The sequence below is a fragment of the Octodon degus genome, unplaced genomic scaffold (genome assembly GCF_000260255.1).
Source record: "Octodon degus isolate 3935 unplaced genomic scaffold, OctDeg1.0 scaffold00220, whole genome shotgun sequence".
NCBI classification, from domain to species: Eukaryota; Metazoa; Chordata; class Mammalia; order Rodentia; family Octodontidae; genus Octodon; species Octodon degus.
This window is the reverse complement of record NW_004524796.1, coordinates 3397654-3417603: the sequence shown is the minus strand read 5'-3', so window position 1 is coordinate 3417603 and position 19950 is coordinate 3397654. Positions and strand designations below refer to the sequence as shown.

Here is a 19950-nt window from a genome sequence, read left to right as displayed (position 1 = left end):
TATTCATAGTACAAGATGCAGACAGAATATCCTGTCCAAACACTATTAGTACAAATCTTTTTTCTCATTGAATTAAGCGGAAGTAGCTGTATATCTACCCTAACTATTCTGCATAGACAGATACAAAATGGTCCTTCCATTGTATCCCCTTTTTTTGTTTAGTCCTGTCAGAAATGGGTATTCCATTGGCATCTAAATACTATAGGTGCTTGAATTCAGCAAAACAATCCAACACAGTCCAGCAAAGAGAGAGTATGCCTAAGCAGCAAAATTATAATAATCCTTTCCCAATCCATTTATGATTTTGAAATAGCCAGAACTCTGTATTATTATTAGTAGTAGTACTAGTATTTAGGACAGGGTCTATAGGGTCTCACTATGTAGATTGGACTCATAGTGATTCTCCTGTATTCAGCCTCCCAAATGCTGTAATTACAGGCATGCACCACCATGCCCAGTCTCAATCACCGCCTCAGGGCACCCCAGGAGCAGGGCCAGCATGGCGTGTAGGGGATCAAACCCTGGCCACTGTGCTCTGCCTATGTAGGCACTTTAGTCTGTGGAGCTCTTGCACCAGCCCAGAAGTCTGTATTATGTTAACAGCCCTTATAAGGATTCTTAAACAAGAGTTCAGTTTAAAATATGGGCCAATATAAGCTTCCATTAATAAACTCTTCAACTTCCATTAATAAACATTATAAACGTACTGCAGAAGACTGTTGAATTATAGAATATGAAGTTCTTTTGGAAATGTTGAGTTTCTTAACTCTAAGAAACTCAAAACTTTCTCATAGATAGATTTCCAAGAAAAATCCTAAAGAAATAGGGAGCAACATAGGATTTTATTTCTAAAATATTCAGGCGTTACTTAGAAAAGTACCCAAGAGAAGAGCGAGAGAGAAATCACTCCTGGTAACTGGGGAAGGGATCTGGTAGGTGACTTGGGATAGTCTGTGTTCCCAGAAGAAGAGGCCAAGGGCAGGGGGAAAAGGTCTCAGAACCCTGTACTCTGCATGCACCGACTCACACAGTAATCACTGCAACCTGAGAGGCAGAACTTCCTTTTACAAATGGTGATATGGAGCTTGCCATGTAATTTACCATGAGGTCAGGCTGCCAGTTGATGGCAGAGATGGAATTCCAGTCCATGTTTCACTGAGTTGGGCTGTGACAGAGATCATGGGACCTGTGATACTTAAAACGTTCCATCTGATCTTTCAACAGCAACAACAGCAAAAGTGCTGGCCCCTGGACTTGGGCTTATGGTGGGAGGATGGAGGTCAAGCAGAGATGACAGGGTTTGAAAGAAAAGCTGAGGCACTGCATTCTTAGTTGGTGACAGACTGAGGATGCTAACACTAGAAAGAGTGAACTGAAGAGCAAAATTAGGGTGATAGCTGAAGTTTTGAAAAGGATGAACCAAGAAGGGACAAGACAGCAGTGGTTGAAAACTCACTTTGGACCTGAAATTCAGTATTCAGAATGGAATTCCCAATCGATAATGCAAATGGGGAGATGGCAGTGGACAGAATGCCTGGTGCACTGCTCAGATTACAACCTGCTGGGTCTCCACTGCCTGTGCTGTGGCTTTGACAAATCCATGGAGACCCAAGAGCTCCACCAAGTCTACCATGAAAACTATACCCACGCTATAGCAGTAGATGCCAGAAAGGCTGGCCCATATGTTTGATTGGATGGATTTCAGTATTTCAGTGGAGGGAACTAAGGTAGGAAAAGCTGGACAGGAACAACTAGAGTGGTAGCAGGAGGCCATGTTGTCACTTTGGCGGTAGAATGGAAAACAAGGGTGTGGCTTGCAGAAAAGCCCAGGAAAAATCTAGTAAAAGATCAGAGGACTTGATGACTGGAAAGTCACTTGAGACCATCAGTAAAGCGAGAGAAAGACAGAAATCAGTTTCAAGGTGTGAAGGAGTAAGAAGGGATGGAAAGAAAGAAATTGAGCACAGGAAGACAAATCTGGGGTGAGGAGACCGGCATTCCAAAACATGGGATAGATGAGATGAGACAGCTGTTACAAGGCACAGACATATTTTTTCCCCTGAAGAGGTAAGGAAGAAAAAGATGAGCGTAGCGATTGTTGGCAGGAAATGATCCCTCCCCTCCATCTCCATAGCACTGGCTGTTCTCTTCCTTATTGCCTCCCAGCCTAGCCCTAGCTTTGCTTTGGTCAATGGGATATTAGCAAAAATAAGTGACATTGAAGAAACGTGATTGTTTCTCACTGGAGCTTGTGTTCTCAAAACTCAGATACCCAGACACCATCATGGGAAGGAGCCCCAGCCAGCAAGTTGGAACATAACATAGGATACAGAAGAGAAGCACCAAAGGCAGGCAATAGCTGCCAACCCTCACACAAGAGGCTATCCCAAGTCACCTACCAGATTGTCAAAGGTGCCTGGGAAATAATTGTAAAATAAACTTTAAGCCGCTAAGATAAAATGAGTTTGCTTTGAAGCAAAACTGAGAGGATTTTTCTCATTTCCTCACTAACAAGTGAGGATTTTGCCAATGAAATAAGGATCAATGATGCGTGTACTGTAATAGTCATGATAACCCTATAGTATTTTGAAATGCTATTAAGACACAGAGCTTTGCTTTTTCAAATATCTTTCAAATTGTAAGAAGCAGTAATCAGGCATGCTGCATTCTTGCTACAGTTGTCATCACTATTATTGTCAACTAACAGTGGCAGGGAGGGGAAGGAGGACAGTCCCAGTGTATGTGACTGAACCTACCGGTCATGAATTAATGCAGACGACCAGCTGATGTCTAGGGGGTTTCATACAACTTTTCTTACAATGAGGAAAATGCAATCTAAGGCAATGGTCTTTGAACAATAAACAACTCTATACTGTTGGAAATGAGCAAGCATTTAGCTAACTTCCTTGAACTAGTTTTCTAGCTATTGGAAACTAGGCATTTTGACAGAAATAAAATCTTTCAATAGACAGGTTAGATGATCAGTTGAAAAAACTCAGGAAAAAGGGATAATCATTATAGAAGAACTCTGTCAAACATCTGACAAACTACAGAACCAGAAAAAAATAGGTGAAGAAATTATGAAAGAAAAACAGATAACTTCAACAATTGAAATGACCAGCCTTTCACAATGAATGTATGATGAGCCAAGGGCAATTAGCCAAAAGATCCAAACCAAGGTATACATGCCAAAATGTCAAAATACTAAAGGAAGAACACTTCACAAAATGTGAGAGAAAGTTATAAAAATTAAAGCCATATTTAAAGGCAAAACACACAGAGGATCTTTAGAAACCTAACAGAAAATGTGATTTTATTCTTGAAAATTATATCCAAACTAGTGAGGTTAGAATGTGAGGGATGAATAAAGGGTGGACTAAAGATATTTCTAGCAAGATCTCAAAAAAATGTGCCTCTATTTCTGGAAGGTTTCACATGTAGGTGAAAAACCTGCCCATTTCTTCTCTGTGGCCCTGGCCCCATGCTTCTTCTTCCCCAACTGTGCCAAGTACAGTTTCTTTCATAGAGTAGACACTTAGCCATAAGAATAGTGAGCTCTACATGTAATCTTAATCCCTTTGCTGAGCACATCGTACTTAATCTATAATAGCTCTACTTCAATCTCTATCACATGCAGATTTCCAAACTCTCTCTCTAGACGGGCAGGAAACACTACTTTTGAGAAGATAGTAAAGAAGAAAATTATTTTTTCCATTAAAAGAAAGAGGATTGGGGCCAGGGAGATAGCTCAGTAGAATAAGCGCTTGCCTGGTAAGTGCAAGGGCCTGAGTTCAATTCCTGGTTCAAAAAAAAAAGAAAGAAAGAAAAGAAAAAGAAAATAAAGATGACTCATAACACAAAAGTTTCACTCCTAGTTTTATACCCATGAGAAATGACAATATATGCTCATAAAATTTTGGGCACAAATGCACATAACAGCATTATTCACAACACCTAAAAAATCAGAAACTTAAATGTCCACCAGCTGATAAGCATATAGAAAGATGTGGAATACTATCAAGAGCTGCCAGGCTTCTGATCTTACAGGTGAGTTTATGGAAAACAATTAAATATAGGCAAAAAGCAATATTTCTTTTTGCTGGGGAGGTGATCTAGGAAATTCAGAAGTCTCAGAGCTAAGACAAAGACTTCTCTGGACTGCTTGTATGTACTGGGTCCTTAACAACTCAGGGGAGCGTGGGAAAAGGAAGGCATATCTGGGGAAAAGTCCATGAAAATGAACAGGCCTTGAGAAGCTAGACATTCTAGGCAGTCGATCTTGCTAGTTAAGAGAAGTTTTATCTTTAAAGTTGGCAGTTATTTCCCTGGAATAGGAGTGAGAGCCAAACATCCTCAGGTGCAGTCTCTTCTTGCCTTCAGAGGCTGTGAATACGAGCTCTGTCTGACACCGCCATCGAGCACTGTGGTCAGCAACTTAATCCTTACACAACCTGGTCCATGACAGAATATACACACTGTGGCATTTTTTCTTTTTTGAGACAAGTTCTCACTAGTTCAAAGGCTGGCTTTGAACTCACTTTGTAGCCCAGGATTGCTTTGAATTCAAAATGATCCTCCTGCCTCAGCTTCCCAAGGGCTAGAATTATAGACATGTACCACACCTGGCTACACAGCAGAATATTATCTGGCAAACTGCTTCTGTATGCTGTAGTAAGAATAGACATTGAAAACACTGCGTAACTGAAAGTAGCTGTTCACAGAAGACCACCTATCATATTGTTTCTTTTATGTGCAATGTCCAAAATACATAAATTTAAAGACAAAATCAATCAGCAGTTTTCTAGGGCTGAGAGGATTAGGACAAATGGGGAGTGGTGACTAGTGGGTTTGGGATTTCTTTTTGGGGCAAGGAAATGTCCTAAAATTGATTATAGTCATGGTTGTATAACAATTCTGCATATATTAAAAACCACTAAATTATTTACTTTGAATGAGGGAATTATAGCTTAGTAAAGTCATTTTTAAAGAAAAGATCATTGTGAGCATCAATTAAATCTGTATATTACTTATCTTTAAAGCAATATCAAAGACCATCAATGAAAACAGGGCAGGAATTTCAGAAAGTACCCAAAGAGTGCAAGATCAAACCACAAATTTGGGATCAAAAGTATCAAGTTACAAAACAAGATCAAATTAGTTGATCTTTATTTGCCTCAAAATTACCAGCAAATCTGTTCCTTATAGTGTGTGCTAGTTTAAGGGAAGCCACCATGACCTGGGATGAGCGCAGCGTTTATAGGCAGCACAGGGGGCCTTGTTATATAACCCTTTGTAGGTCACTTAATTTCCAAAGGCAGTGTCTCTAGTCCTACCACTTGCCAATTACCTGATTCCTAGAGGTCTGATTCATGCAATTAGTGGATAATGTAGTTCATCTTTATATAGGCCCAGGCTCTGAAAGCCCAGCTGAGGTTTTTCGTAGGCTTCTACAAACACTTAAAATGTGGGGTCTTCAGGGTAAGTACTGATACTTGTGGAGCCTTTCTATGGGAGAGAGATAACAAAATCAAAGCGGAGAATATTAGATTCTTCCAAAGTGGACATGCAAAGTATTTAGACTACTTAAAGTTACATAATAAATTCATATATTTTTAATTATTAAGGCTTCAGTTTGAAATAAGGTCTCCCAAGGCAAGAAAATATACCTACAGGGAAGGAAAACAGATACAAATAACCCTAGGAACACCTAGACATTTGCAACTGTTTCTTTGCTGTCTTTCCTCAAGGGTATTTGGATTAATAAACCAAATGTACTAAACTGACTTTAACAAAGTTAACTTATTTTTTTTTGGTACTAGAAACTAAACTGAAGATCTTGCAATTGCCAGGCAGGTACTTTATACTGCTAAGCTATATCCCCTGCCTCAGCAGAGTTAACTTAAATCCTGACCCTTTTTATCTTCTCTCAGAGTACTTTCAAGCTCTCACCCCAGAGCAGCTGGATACTGAACTAATTATAAAGAAAAATGGATGTAAAGGAATTATTTTCATCAGTTATATTTCAGTGATTTCACCTTCATTTTAAATTATCTTTTTCCACCTTCCATATCATTTGTAACTAGATACTTTTAAGGCAGTGTGACAAGTGACACGAACTTGGTTGATTCAGGACCAATGTTTTGATTCATGCTTGGATGAAGGATTTAACTGCAGCTATTTCACTTGATTCAAGATCTCTAGCATGCAGTTATGGACAAAAAAATGCCCCAATAAGATAAGGAAAGTTTCTGAACACCAAACCTACATTGCACTGGGTCACATGATGATGAAATGTGAATCTGATAAACTGTTTAATTTTGGTTTGTGAAAATTACATGAATAAATTAGATGCATATGGAACAATCTTATTTCTGAACTATCAACTGTTACATTTTTCCCCTTGATTTTTCTTTACACACAGAAGCAAAATATAGGAAATAGAATTTGGATTTTCATATGTCAGCTCCAGTGTCAAGGCCCAGCAATTCATCAAGGTTCATTACTGAATGCTATTATTTAAGTTCCTCTTCATAGTGTTCAAATGGCTAATTTTGGCAGAGCAGATGGGTTGATGGCAACTGGACCACACCTTGCTTTATCAGTTTTCCACTGTCACAAACCTTCCCCACTCTAGCTGGGTGGATTACAGCTGCCAGACCTGGAGGTGGTTTCCCTGCCAGCCAAGGTGAGACTATTATCTTGATATCCAGAAATTCTGCTTTGTAGAATTCCAGGTCTCCTAGTAGCTCAAGTCAACTGCTATGGCAGCTGTGCTTACGCTTATGAATATTACATAAAGCTGCCCATGGACTCAAACCAGAACCTCCCCGCTACCCTACCATTGCCATAGCAACACATATAGGTTTTGCTCCTTTCAGAGATGCAGTGGCTCTGAGAATTGTTGCATTGCTACCCTAATTTTCCTAGCAAGATCAACACAATACCTCCTCTTTTGCAAAGCCATCATCTTTTTTTCCAAAAGGAAACCAACCACCAAGTTAAAATATGTTCACTCAGAAGCTACAGAGAATCACACAAACTAAGGTACTTTAAACTTAGACAACAATCTATGTTTTAAAAATAGCTGTGATTCAAATCCCTGGAAAAGGGCTCCAAACCAGCGATTCAAATCATCATTTCCTAGCAAAAAGACATGCAGCTTGAGGTAAATTCTTTACATTTTGCATCTTCTTTCTACTTACAGATAGATACACTCTTCACTATAATGGGTGAAGAAGAAAATGTTCCAAGGGGAAGGACTGTTTTAATTAATAAAGTGCTTTGTTGTTTTATTTTTCAAAAACAGAACACAATACATCTTTTAAATATAAAAATCTAAAGTAAATGTGGGAGAAAGATTGCTCAAGACAGAAAATAATTAGCTTGAGGAAAGTTTTTTTTTTTTTTCCTAGAGATTTGTTTACTGGAAAAAAAAAAAAGTACAATGTTTTGATATATGATGTAGTTTCTCCTGTATACTTAGAGATTCTTTTTGGGTGTGTCTAAATCAACAACCCACCCAGGGAAACGAGTTGCATGGATCGCACAACAGCATAAAAGGAGAGACCATTGTTTGCCTATCATTCTTCTTTTTCTACCGAAAGGTGAAAATGTAGTCTATGAGTTGTACCACTGCACACCCTCACGGTGGGACACTCCTGCAGCAAACGCAAGCTGCAGGAGGAACTTCCACAGGTCATCCCTGTCCATTCTGGGAGAACAAAACCTGGAAAGCAAGGTTAAGGCCAGGAAGGGGCAGCTTTACCTTCGCTTTGTCCAGCTGGGCCTGCGCCTGTCGCTCGGCCTCCCTGCGCACTGCCTCGCGGTCCTCCTCCAGAGACACATCGGAATCGGATGGGCGGCTGGTGTAGGAGTCTGCCGAACCCTGGAGAGGAAAGTATGTCTTTTTAAAAATAGATCCAATCTATGATGTTTGCATGAGAAAAGTCTGATTGAAGTGGCAGTTGGCTTCCTGGATTATGCTAAAAATTCCTGAAAAGCGGGAATATGTTGCAGCAACCCACCTTAAAAAAAAAAAAAAAGCAGGCTTTGCTTTGCAGACCGTTCACTAGGTAACGGCCCTTACCGAGTTGCCATTCCTTCCCAACCTTCAGATTTCCAAATCGAAGCTTTCTGGGAGCCGGGACAAGTTGCTTTACAGTTCACCCACTGGTGCTGCAGTGCAGAGCTGCAGGGCTGCTGGCTTTCAAGGGTAGCTTCAAGAACAACCTTCACTCACGCTAAAGGGAATACTTGCAACTCGATTCTGAAGCCTCACACAATACACAGGAGTCAATCTCATGAGTTACAGACTTGAACTTTCCAAAATATCGCTTCCACGACGACTCCCATTGCAATCCTGAGAACCTCTTGTACCTTTCTCTACACCTGCCGCCGCCTCCAACAAAACCGAGACGCTGGCAGCTAGCTACCTTCACTCCCTCTTCCAGCGCCACATTTCAAAACACTTTGCCGTAGATAATTCAATAAGAGCGGTCCACTGAAAGCACCTGCCTGTGATATCTCCTCTGGCAATAAATCACAACGCGAGAAAAGCTAATAAAAAAAATTAAGAAAAAGATAAGGATCTCTCTCCTCCCTCTCTTGCAGCCTTAAGCGTTTAACTCGAGCAAAACACCCTTCCTGCAACCGAAAAGCAAAGCAAGCAGCGTCTCCCGCCTCGTCAGCCCCGGCGCTTACACAGATATCGGAATTCTTCAGCCTTCCTCCCTTGGCTCTTTTCAGAAGCCTGAACCAGGTGGCCTTCATGAGCCAGATAGCGCCGTTATCCTCCGCAGCTGCAGCCCCGGGCACGGAGTCTCAGTGCGCGCCGAGCCCTGGAAAATCCCAGCTCCTTTCCTCTCCATGCTCCAGGTCAGCCCCTCTTCTGCGTCCCTGTCTGCCCGCGAGGCTCTCACTCCTTGCCCCAGCAGGCTCCCATCCGAGGAGATTCGGATTCTCCGGTGAGGCGGTGGGTGAAAGCACGCCCTCGAACGCTTGTTACCGCTTTCAGAACCACACTCCAAGTGCATTCAAAGGCCGGCGGCAGGCAGCAGCTACTGTTCTAAACTTAATGCATTTTATTACGCTAAGTGTTCTCTTTCCTGCTCTTGAATTGTTCAAATAAATCAGTTGTAAGAGGACCTTTAAAAAAACTAGTTAAAAAAACCCAGAAGACAAACTAAAAACGTAGGCAGTGACATTTGCAAGTGCAAAGTTCAAGCCTTATCTCTGGAGATCTGGAAAGGGCGGGGGAGGGAGGAGAACGTAGCCCCTGCACTGGGCATGCTCCATATGTAGCCTTTTTACGCAGACGCTCACATCACACTGATCCTCTATGTCAAATGCCATTTTACATCCCAAGTGTGAACAGCTGGAAAGGCCCCTGGGCTCCCGTAACCAGCACCTGGCTGGGTTTCTGGGTTTCTGTTTCAGATGAGCTCTCAGAGACAAAGCATGGATGTAATCCCTTCTTTCAGCAATCCTTTTCCATTACCTGCCACTGAAAGTGTACCTCGTGCTATGAGGGCAATCACAGATAATAAATACTCTAGACAATATCAGACAACAAAATTCAAATAGTGCCCACCCAACATAGTATAATACTGCTCTGTATTGCTACAGGCTTTTTCAAACCAGAGGCAAAAGGGACATCTGGCATTTAATGAGAGTTTGCAAGTAATCACAGTTCCTTCTAGAAATGAATTTAACTGAACCCCCAAGGACTTTGAGCTGCATCATCTCCAACTGAGAAACCACCATTGGAAATAAGCCAACAGGATCAATAACTGAATGAATTGTTATAACAATACTTAGGAAGAAATTTGAAAGCTAGGTTGATTGATTTGGTTGTGTCAAGATCCACAGACTAACGTAATTGAATCCAAATGCTTCTTGTAGATAAGGTGACAATGAGCTTGAGAAAGATAGTCAACTTGCTAACTTCCTGTGGGGCAGAAATGCAATTTTGAAATATATTCTTGGAGAAATGTAAAACCCCAGGTGTCTTGGACATAAATGACAAAACAAACTGCACCTTGACTATGGTGGGATATTATTTGGTAAAGCCTCGTGCAAATAAAAGAAAGATGTTAATAAGAACATTTTACACTTCCTTCTTTGTTTGCTCTTCTCTCCTTTTGACTCTAGGCTAATCCCAATCTTCATAACCTAAATGCTAGAAAATATATAAGATAGGGCCTTCACAATCAGAGTTCAAGATTGTGCTTCGATTTAATATTGTGACACATGCTACTAAGTTGATCTTGTTAGGAAGTAAATGTAAAATGTCCAGGGGATACACATGCATGGCAATACTCTGCTCAAGCAAAATTTCAAAGTGGCAAAAGAGTCCTGCAACACAGCTGCAGATGGTAGGTGATTCCTAGTCTTCCCGGAGAACTTCTTACAGCAGCAGTAGTGTAACAGAAAATGACCAAGACACACAATTACAGCCCACAGAAGGCCTCAGTCCTCATTGCCACTGGTGCTGGCATTTAAAAATCCAGGTTCAGGTCACACTTTGGTGAAGACACAGTTTCTGTCATTGAGGAAGCCCACAATGACAGGAAGTGACCAGAGAAAGTACATCATGCCCAAGTTTGAGCTATCTTGTTCCCTTCTAAGCAAAATGAGATGCAAAAACCTCTTTGCTGATGATCAGCTGTAGCCTTTACAGTCATAATCCTTTTTGAAACTGATTTCCAGCTTTAAATAATTGAGCAGGTTTTGTTTTTTTTTTTTTTTCAGAACTGGGGATTGAACTCAGGCCCTTGTGCTTGCCAGGCAAGCACTTATTCTACTGAGCCATCTCCCCGGCCCCAATCGAGCAATTTTAAACAAAATTTTTTTACTAACTATGGGAATGATCTTTTGAATATTGGTAGCAACTTACTAATATCTGACAATTTTGTAATGAGATAGGACTAGGAATTGATCTTTAGTTTATTGAAGGAGCCAGATTACTTTCATTTTTGTATCTGTACTAGTACATTGTTTACTGTACTAGTAAAATATTGTTTACTGTACTAAAATAGAAAATATTTTTCATCAAAGAAGACATTCGTACCCATTGTCAAAGAGAGAGACATAAATAGCCATCACTTTAAATTCTCCTAGACAAAGATAGTCGTTGTTGAAAAGTGGAATATTTTAAGTCTCCAGAGTTGTTGCACTTTTGAAAGTCACCCTTCTACTATGCACAATTAATCTCCTTCCTCCTGGGAGTGCAGATTTATGCAGTTAGAAGTGATATTTCTAATTAAGCTTTTGCCTTTAGCACCATATGGACTTTCTGGGTCATTGTGCTTCAAGTAGTCTTTGGTCAGGAACAGCTGGCCATCATGCCCTTGATTCTGAACAGGTTCCTTACAAGATGTGGCCCTGGTCTGGCCATTCCTGCAGATGTGTGAGCTGATCTTTGCCTACCCTTAGCTCCTTTTCTGCGTCTGAACCTTCATGCTGCTAATCTGACAGCTCCAAAATCAGCCTGAGCTTAATATCTGTCAGGTGTTCATGCCAGGATTTTAAACTTTGTCCTCAGAATTCTCACTCTAAATATGTGTTCTCTGCTTATAAGAAAACCTAGTTTAATCTGATTAACTTCTGTTCTTTTATCTACTCTTCAGTTTCCGTTTGTATTTTTAAGTCAAAGTTTTTCAAAAAAAAAAAAAGCATCCACCTTTCTCCTTTAACTTTTTGTTTAACATTTTTTGCATTTGTAAAGTTTACTTTTTGATGCAGTATTCTACTGTCCCACAGATATATACATTGCCAGCACCAGCTTGCTTGAGAGTGTTTGTAAAAGCCAAAAACATATGAACTATAATCCTATATAAGAATGGCATCTGCGGTCCAAAATTGTGCCATTCATTTATTCTGGCAGGAAACCTTGGTAGGAAATCTAAAACAATGCTCTTGAACCCTGTCAGCATCAAGTCCTATCCTGAAGACACTGTGATTACCACAGAACTACATCCCTTCAATTTCAAGACTCCAGACTACCTCCTCCGGCGTAGCACTATGGGTATCAATGGCAAATTTGACTCCAACTCTTTTCCCTGGACCTGACCTTATGTCATGACATTACACCACCACGTTGGTCAGGCCCACACTGTTGTAGAATAGGGGGAAATGGATGAGAAACAGGGAGTATATCTGTTGGGGTGGGGGATCATTCTTTTGTTTTCTTTTCATATTGTCATCTTTTTCTCAGTTGAAAGATTTAATATTTATCCTGGGGAACTATCTAAATTGATTTAGAAATCTTAACTTAATTCTTTGCTTAATTTTTTTGTAAACAAGATTACAAATTATTCAGATAATGAGATATCTGAACTATAAAAATTGAAAAAAATGGTGTACAGTGTTGCGATGTAGCACATCTTCACAAATACTGTCTACTTTCATTTGCAAATGTCATGTAATTACCATTCAAATTAATATAATAGTCAATAGCTGAAATATGATTGGATATTGTTTGGCTAAATGTCAGAATATGTAGCAACAGAGGTGACTGTAATGAATCTTCACAACATCATCCCTGTAGGATAATTTTATAAACTAGTATGTTAGATTCAACTCTTAGATGAGAACAGAGAAATTTATAAATTGTGTGTAGCTATATTTGTGAAAAAAATTAAATTTCCATAATTAAAAGACTCTCCCAAACTAGAAATCATGTGCATTTATTGAGCACTTGCTACTTAAAAACTACAGATCTTATAACTGTAGGTTAAGCGTATGTGGAAAAGCCTGAGCCGTTACTTATACCACCAAACTCGATATTCTAGTAGAGGCTGCCTTTTTTAAGTTGGCAGAAAAATAATTGCTATAAGAGATAACAGAGAACAATGGTGGCTGGGATGGTATTTACTAAAGGTGATGAATGAGAGATGGAAATGACATGAAGTTGGAATTCAGAGGCAAAAGAAAATAATTTACCCTGCAATATGTTGAGAAGAGAGACATCTAGGCAGAGGGAGTGACAGATACTAAGGTCCCAAAGACATGAACTGCTTAGCATGTTTGATTACAAAAGTCAGTCCCTCCTTCCCTCTCGCCCTACACGTATTCTATATGTAATACAGATTACACACACACACACACACACACACACACATTCTATATATGCTTTAATATATACCCTAATACTCTGTCTTCTCCATACACACTGTATGTATCTATATGTATTACATATATTCCTATATTCTATGTATGCTAATAGATGCTAGCACACATGGAATGACTCCTGCATCTTCATGCTATTATCTCTCAGAAAAATTCCTTACACAAGTTTGTTTTTCTTAATTAGGAGTGGCACTTAATTTCCTGTCAGTCCACTCCATATTATTGGAATTATCCCTTTTGTTTTGTGGTGCCATGGATTGAACTCAGGACCTTGTGCTGGCCAGGCAGATGCTTATGCCGCTGAGCCATCTCCCCAGACCTGCATTATTGGAAATATCATGTCTGCAGAGATTTAAACAAAGTTCTTGGTCTTTGTTCCTTCTAAATCTAACAGCGTCTCTTAGAGGCTAAGGAGTAGATTCTTGAGATGGTTCTGCAGTATGTGAATGATTAGGACAATCAACTAAGATTTGGCTTGACACATGAGCAATAACTGTAACTGTTCATTTCAATGCATGCTGGCCCTGGGCTGATTTGCAGGTATTAGCTAATTCAGTGGTGGCAAACTTATGGTATGTGTGCCACAGTGGGCTGTTTGTATCATTGAAAGCTCTAAAAGGTTCAGCATCACTGACCTACTTCAATCTCCATCTCTGTTTTTCCCGATGGGAAAACAGAGGCATAGAAAAACTGAGTCACTGGACTGAAGTAATACAGCTCACAAGCAATGGAGTTTGAGGTCAATTTTCAGTACTCTAAGTAGGTTTCATGCCCTGTAACAGTATGTAGAAGCTGGAATAAGTCTCCACATGCAACTGCTGTTCTGTTATTCAGAAATCTCCCTTTTCCTGTCTGCCAGTTATACAAGTCTTTGCATCTGTTTCTAATGGTCATGAGCCCTCATGATGACTTTCCAGTCATGAACGCTTAGGCTTTTAGCACATGCACACCAGAATTTCCCTCCTCCTCTTTCCCCATGCCCTTCCATCATTTTTCAAATTTTATCTTTTCAAAAGGCTCAAGGAAAGTACAACAGGTGGTCAGTGAAACACAGTTTCACATTTCTCAATGTTATGCTCTTTTGTAGGCTTGGCTGTGCTACTCTGCCATTTTCCTCAGAGTACCTCAAGATGGGAGCACATTCCTTTCATGACTTAGCTACGAGGGGAAGTGGAGAACTGGAGCAGGAAAACAAAGCGTGCCAGGGAAGAAGCTACTTGAGCGCTCCTCTCCTCCCTGGAAATGAACATCTATCTGGTGAGTCAGTAGAGAGACTAAGGCAGCCGCCCTGCCTGAGCTGGCTGGAATTCAAGGTCTTTTGAGGAATCTTCACTTCAGATTTGTGGCTAGTGTTCAGCACAGAAACTGAAATCACTAAAAAGTACCCAATTGTAGGGCTAGGGCACAGACATGAGACACTATATTTTTAAGAATAACATCAAAACACTGGTATCACCAAATTATTTATTAAAGTGATGAGGTGGTGTCTGTGTATGTTTAACACAAAAGTGTCTGTGTTTTGATGCAGTCAAAACAAGCACATTTTTTAAAAAAGGTTAAAATTAAATGGGTGTTTTAATATTATTTTGGGTTCTAGAGTTAATGCATTAAACGATTTCTCTTTATAATCATATTAAAATGTGTGTGTGTGTGTGTGTGTGTGTGTGTGTGTGTGTTGGGAGGTTTGCTAGGCCTTTAATTTGTATTTGCTGATGATAATAGATGAGAGTCTTGTATGTTAATACGACTCCTCAGGAAAGCTTTATCTTTCCAGCATGAGAATAGAAATGGGTAGGGAGGAGACTGGAAAGGTAAGTCCAGGCAAGAAGCACTGAGATCACCAAACTGTCTCCAAACATTGTTGAAGAACATGTCATGACAATCGGGAGTGAAAAAATTATACATAGCCAGATTTTTTGGTATAGGCAATTCTGGGTTGAAAGTCTGAGTGAACCACTGGAATCAGCATAGCCACAGGCTATTAGTTCTCTCTTCCCAAGAAAACCTTCCAGGCAGGGTAGGGCAGGCCAGTAATACCAGCGCATTGATGGCTGAGGTAGGAGGATTATGCTTGAAGCCAGCCTCCATTTAGGTAGCAGGACCCAGTCTAAGAAAATCTTCCTTTGACTGTTTCCTCAGTCAGCTCTTACCCATTTCTTTATTCTCTTTTACACACACACACACACACACACACACACACACACGTGCCTAGAAAACATCACCTATGTTCACTGCAATTCCTCTTTCCCATTTTTCCCTTAACTCTACTCACCTATGCTGATGCTGGTTTATCAAGGTCATCTGTGATCTTAGGCCAGCTGCAGTGACCCAAGGTCAGGGCTCCTCCTTCTCAACAGGGAAGCTGGCCAACCCTCCCCTCTACTCATTTCCTCAGCCTGACTTCTTAGAAAACCAGTCTTGGAGCTTGCTCCTGCTCTCACCTCTCTGGCCACTGTCCCTTTGCTCATATTTCTTCTGCCCTGACTTCTGTTCTCCTTTCTCTTACCTGCCCCTCACCCAAACATCCTGCTCCTCCCTCACCAGGCTCCCACATGTCCATCACGTGACCAGAACCTCTCCTCCCCTAGATTTCTGCACCTCATTTAATCCCTGTCAATGAGGCTTTCTGCAACCTATTGTAAATTCTAATCCTTGTGGCCTACCAATTGCCCAATTTCACTTATCCTGTTCACTTATACAAATAGTCCTTTACCTTCAAATTATGGTTCACTTAGAAGATTTAAGCAATTGTATTTACTGTTTTCCTTCCTCCAGCAGAATATTATATCCTTTACAAAGGTAGATATTGTTTTCAGTCTCATTCCTTTACATTGCCTAGAATAGTGCCAGACAGGCTACACACCCTGGGAAAACTTATGGAAAGAAGAATAAGGATTGTTGAAGGGAGACAGAGAGGGAACATGGGAAGGAGGAGGGAGGGGGAGAGAAAAGGAAAGGAGGAGAGAGAGGAGAGAAGGTTGAAGGGGGAGGAGAGAGTATTTTTCCTCTAGTTCTGTATCTTGAAGTTCTCTAAAAGATCTACCTTAGCTTTGCCAAACATTTCTTTTTTTTTTTTGGTGGAACTGGGGATTGAACTCAGGCCCTTGAGCTTGCCAGGCAAGCACTTATTCTACTGAGCCATCTCCCCAGCCCTTTGCCAAACATTTCTAAACATTCCTAGAAATGTTCATAATCTTTTTATTACTAAAATACTACCAACAGAAATGTGAGTTCCATGGTAATCAGCAATAAATATTTATCACAAGTAAAAGAATAAAACCAAGACTTCAGCTTGAAGCTTTTCTTAGGGCTTTCTCATAAACATCAACAAATACCAAATTCATTAGCTTAGGGCAGCTATAGGTTAGTTGACTAAATAACAGTATTTCATAGCAAGCAGGGTGTTCTTAATTTTTTTTAAAAAGTCTCTGTACTTTAAATTTATATAGAACCTTTCTTCAAAAGAATTTGAGACTTTGCTTTTTTTTTTTTTTTTTTTCAGAACTGGGGATTGAACTCTGGCCTTTGTGCTTGCTAGGAAAGTACTTCTTCCACTGAGCCATCTCCCTGGCCCCATTTGCATTTTTAAAATATCACTAAACTCTCTTGAATTCTCTTTTCTCATTCATTTCATGCCTTCAATCTAGGAACTCAAATTTCCAGTACTAAAATTACCAATGACTCCTTGGGCAGCAAAGGCCAAACTTGTCATCAACAACCATACTGTTAATTTTACTTCTGATTTTAAATTTTATACCATAAAGTATACAACTTTCATGTTTTGAAATTTTTGAATATCAATTGCTAAGAGACGTGGGTATTGTAAGCTACTCAGGGATGGTGAATATGTCTCATACCTTCTCAAGCTTTCAGGGCCTGGCACATAGTAGATGGGATATAAATGTACTAATGATGAAAAATCATTAAATATTACATGTATTCATTCAGAAATTACAGAATTAATGGTGTTAACCTTAATAAATTCCCTTGGTAATTAAATATATCAGCTTGTATCTTGTTCCAAAAGATTTACCCAGCTGAGTTATGGCCAAGGCCTGCCTCCTGCTCCCTAGCTCTCCTCAAAAACACAAAGATCTTTCTCACCTTATGTGGTTGCATCTACCTCACACTATTGTCTCCTTACTTCTTTCTTTGACTGCTTCCTGTCGCCTTCAATACCCAGCCTAGACAGCCTTCCTGTTGGAAGCCCAGCATTCTATCTTAGTTTTCCTTGCACTAGGCTCTCCTAGTGCCCTGTGCTATTCTGGCCTAGAAATTCCCCCAGCTTCCCCGCAATGCTCTGTGTCATCACCTCTATACTAAGCGTCTCCCTCACTAGCTCAGAAACATGAGCTGTGTCTTCTTCCTGCACACTCACTAGGGTTCAAGACACAAAAGTGAAGAAAGCAACATCCTGTCCTCATCGTGTTATACCACAAAGACTCTATAGTGTCAGGAAGGGGACGCTCTAATAATGAATAGCTGTACATAATGTTAGGTGATTGTCACTTAACTGAAGAAGACCCAGGAGCTCTATTTTGGGTTCAGAATGCCTAAGTCTGATGTGTGTCTTAACAGAAACATATAAAATATATATAGTCTACCAAGCGAAGGGACAGTTGTCGCCAGAGTCCAAGGTGACAGGCAGCAGTCCACATAGTTATCTAGCCTTCTCTAATCTTCACCAAATTCTCAGGCCATTTTTGTTGTGTTTAATGAAAATTTTGCCACCACTAACAGAGCAAATATTTCTAGGTACTGAGTACTTATTTAAAAAATATTTCTAGTTCATGAGACAGAAAATATTATATAAATTTAATAACATTAAATTTTAATAACATTCTTACGTAGTCTGAATTTTAATAACATTCTTACATAGTCTGAATTTTCTACAATTAATTTTATATACTGAAAGCACATTCCTAGATAATTTAAAATGTGCAGTCTTCTTACGCACATAAATGTGTATAAACCATTTTTCTCTGGACATTAGTACTCTTCAAAATACCAATTTGAAATATTGGGAAGATACACAGAAATTGATGCTTTCGTACTTGGTATGAAATCAATAGCTTATGACTAACCTTTGGAGAAGAGTTTTCTTTTGGTCTCCAGACAAATAGCTTCTAGATAAATAACTTCACTTTAGAACTTACCTTAAAAACTCCTTAAATTATCACCCATAGTAGACTTTTGGGCAAAGTTAAAACTAATTATGAAAATAAAGAGCTTCATACAAAGGCAACTGTGTGCTATGCTTGTGTTTGGTAAAACTGACAAAGAAATAAAATCCCCAAACATTTCTCTATAAGTATGTACATAAATCATATATGTAAATATCCTAAGAGTACAACAAAAATATATGAAGACAAAGGGTTAGATTACTTTTCTTAAAATATGCTTAGAGTCAGTTTAAAGTTTTTGTAATGTATGTTTTTCAAAAAAAATAAATGTTCCTCATATTGCAATTAAAATACCTAAGAAAGCATTTTTCATGTTGCAAGTATCCAAAGACTAGTTCTCCCGAAAGGCTCTCCTTTCACATAAAGAAAATTAACAAAGTAAATGTTGATGCAGGAATTTTGTCAGGTAAGAAATAAAAATTGAAAGAAAAATACTTAGAAATGAAAAATTAACATTCTAATTTAATTCTCTGTTAAATATGCATAAAATGATTAACTTTAATTTGTTGGTACTGGGTGAAGTACTTAAACAGGCCAAATAACTAGTAACTTGAAGTTTTTGAATATCAATTGCTAAGAGATGTAGGTATTACAAGCTACTCGGGGACGGAGAATATGTCTCATACATTCTCAAGCTTTCAGGGTCTGGCACTTAGTAGGTTGGATATAAATGTAGTAATGATGAGAAAATCATTAAATATTATATGTATTCATTCAGAAATTATAGAATTAATGGTATTAACCTTACTAAATTCCTTCTGTAATTAAATGTATCAGCTTGTACCTTGTTCCAAAAGATTTATCCAGCTGAGTTATGGAAGTACTTAAACAGGGCAAATAACTAATGATAATAACTAATAACTAATGGTAGTAAATTATTAATATACTGCTCCAAAAGACTGATCTTTCAGAAAGATATGACTTTGGTTCAGAGAGATTTAATATAGAAATAGGCTACTCAATCAGGGATTTGGTTGGAAAAATACCAGTAGTGTGGAGCATTTAGCAATAAAGTACTTCAAAGTACCCTAGTGACCTAACATATTTATACATTCCCTGAGTGACCCATCCAGCTCCTGGAAGTGATTTGAAAGCTAGAGATAATCTGGTTTATACACATTTATGTACATAAGAAGACTGTACATTTTAGATTATCTAGTAATGTGCCTTCTGAATGAACATTCAGACTACATAAAATGCTATTAAAATACTGCATATATATATGCACCAAAGTAATTTATATAATATTTTCTATCTCATGAACTAGAAATTTTTTTAAGAGAAATCTTGCTTTTTATTGTAATAATGCTTAGAAATCAATAACAGTCTATCTAGAAAACTCCAAATACTTATACAAATTAAACAACACACTTCTAAGTAATCCATGGGTTGTAGAAAAAAAATTTTAAGTATTTTGTACAGAGTCTCACTACGCGGCTCAGACTTGTAGTGATCCTTCTGTTGTCAGCCTTCCCAGGCCTGGGATTACAGGCATGTGCCACCATGCCTGGCCTAAAATATCTTTTTTTTTCCTTGAATTTTTTTATTGGTACATTTTATATATACATAGTGATAGCATTCATCATAGGGGAATTGTACCTTGCTTCAAACAATAGTTTCAAGCATTTTTTAAAAAGAT

The 19950-nt window shown here is 39.1% G+C and overlaps 1 protein-coding gene across 6 annotated transcripts in view; it reads right to left on the bottom strand.

Moving 5' to 3' along the window:
* The window catches only part of Cacnb2 (calcium voltage-gated channel auxiliary subunit beta 2), a 374901-nt gene that overhangs the window by 98333 nt on the left and 256618 nt on the right, over window positions 1-19950 (bottom strand). For 5 of the 6 annotated variants that reach the window (XM_004645193.2, XM_004645196.2, XM_004645200.2 and 2 more), the window contains one exon: window positions 7766-7885. In XM_004645193.2, the coding sequence (XP_004645250.1) occupies window positions 7766-7885 (120 nt within the window). Of the gene's footprint in view, window positions 1-7765; window positions 7886-8700; window positions 9126-19950 lie in introns of those variants that run through there. The other variant, XM_004645197.2, reaches the window with a different exon arrangement.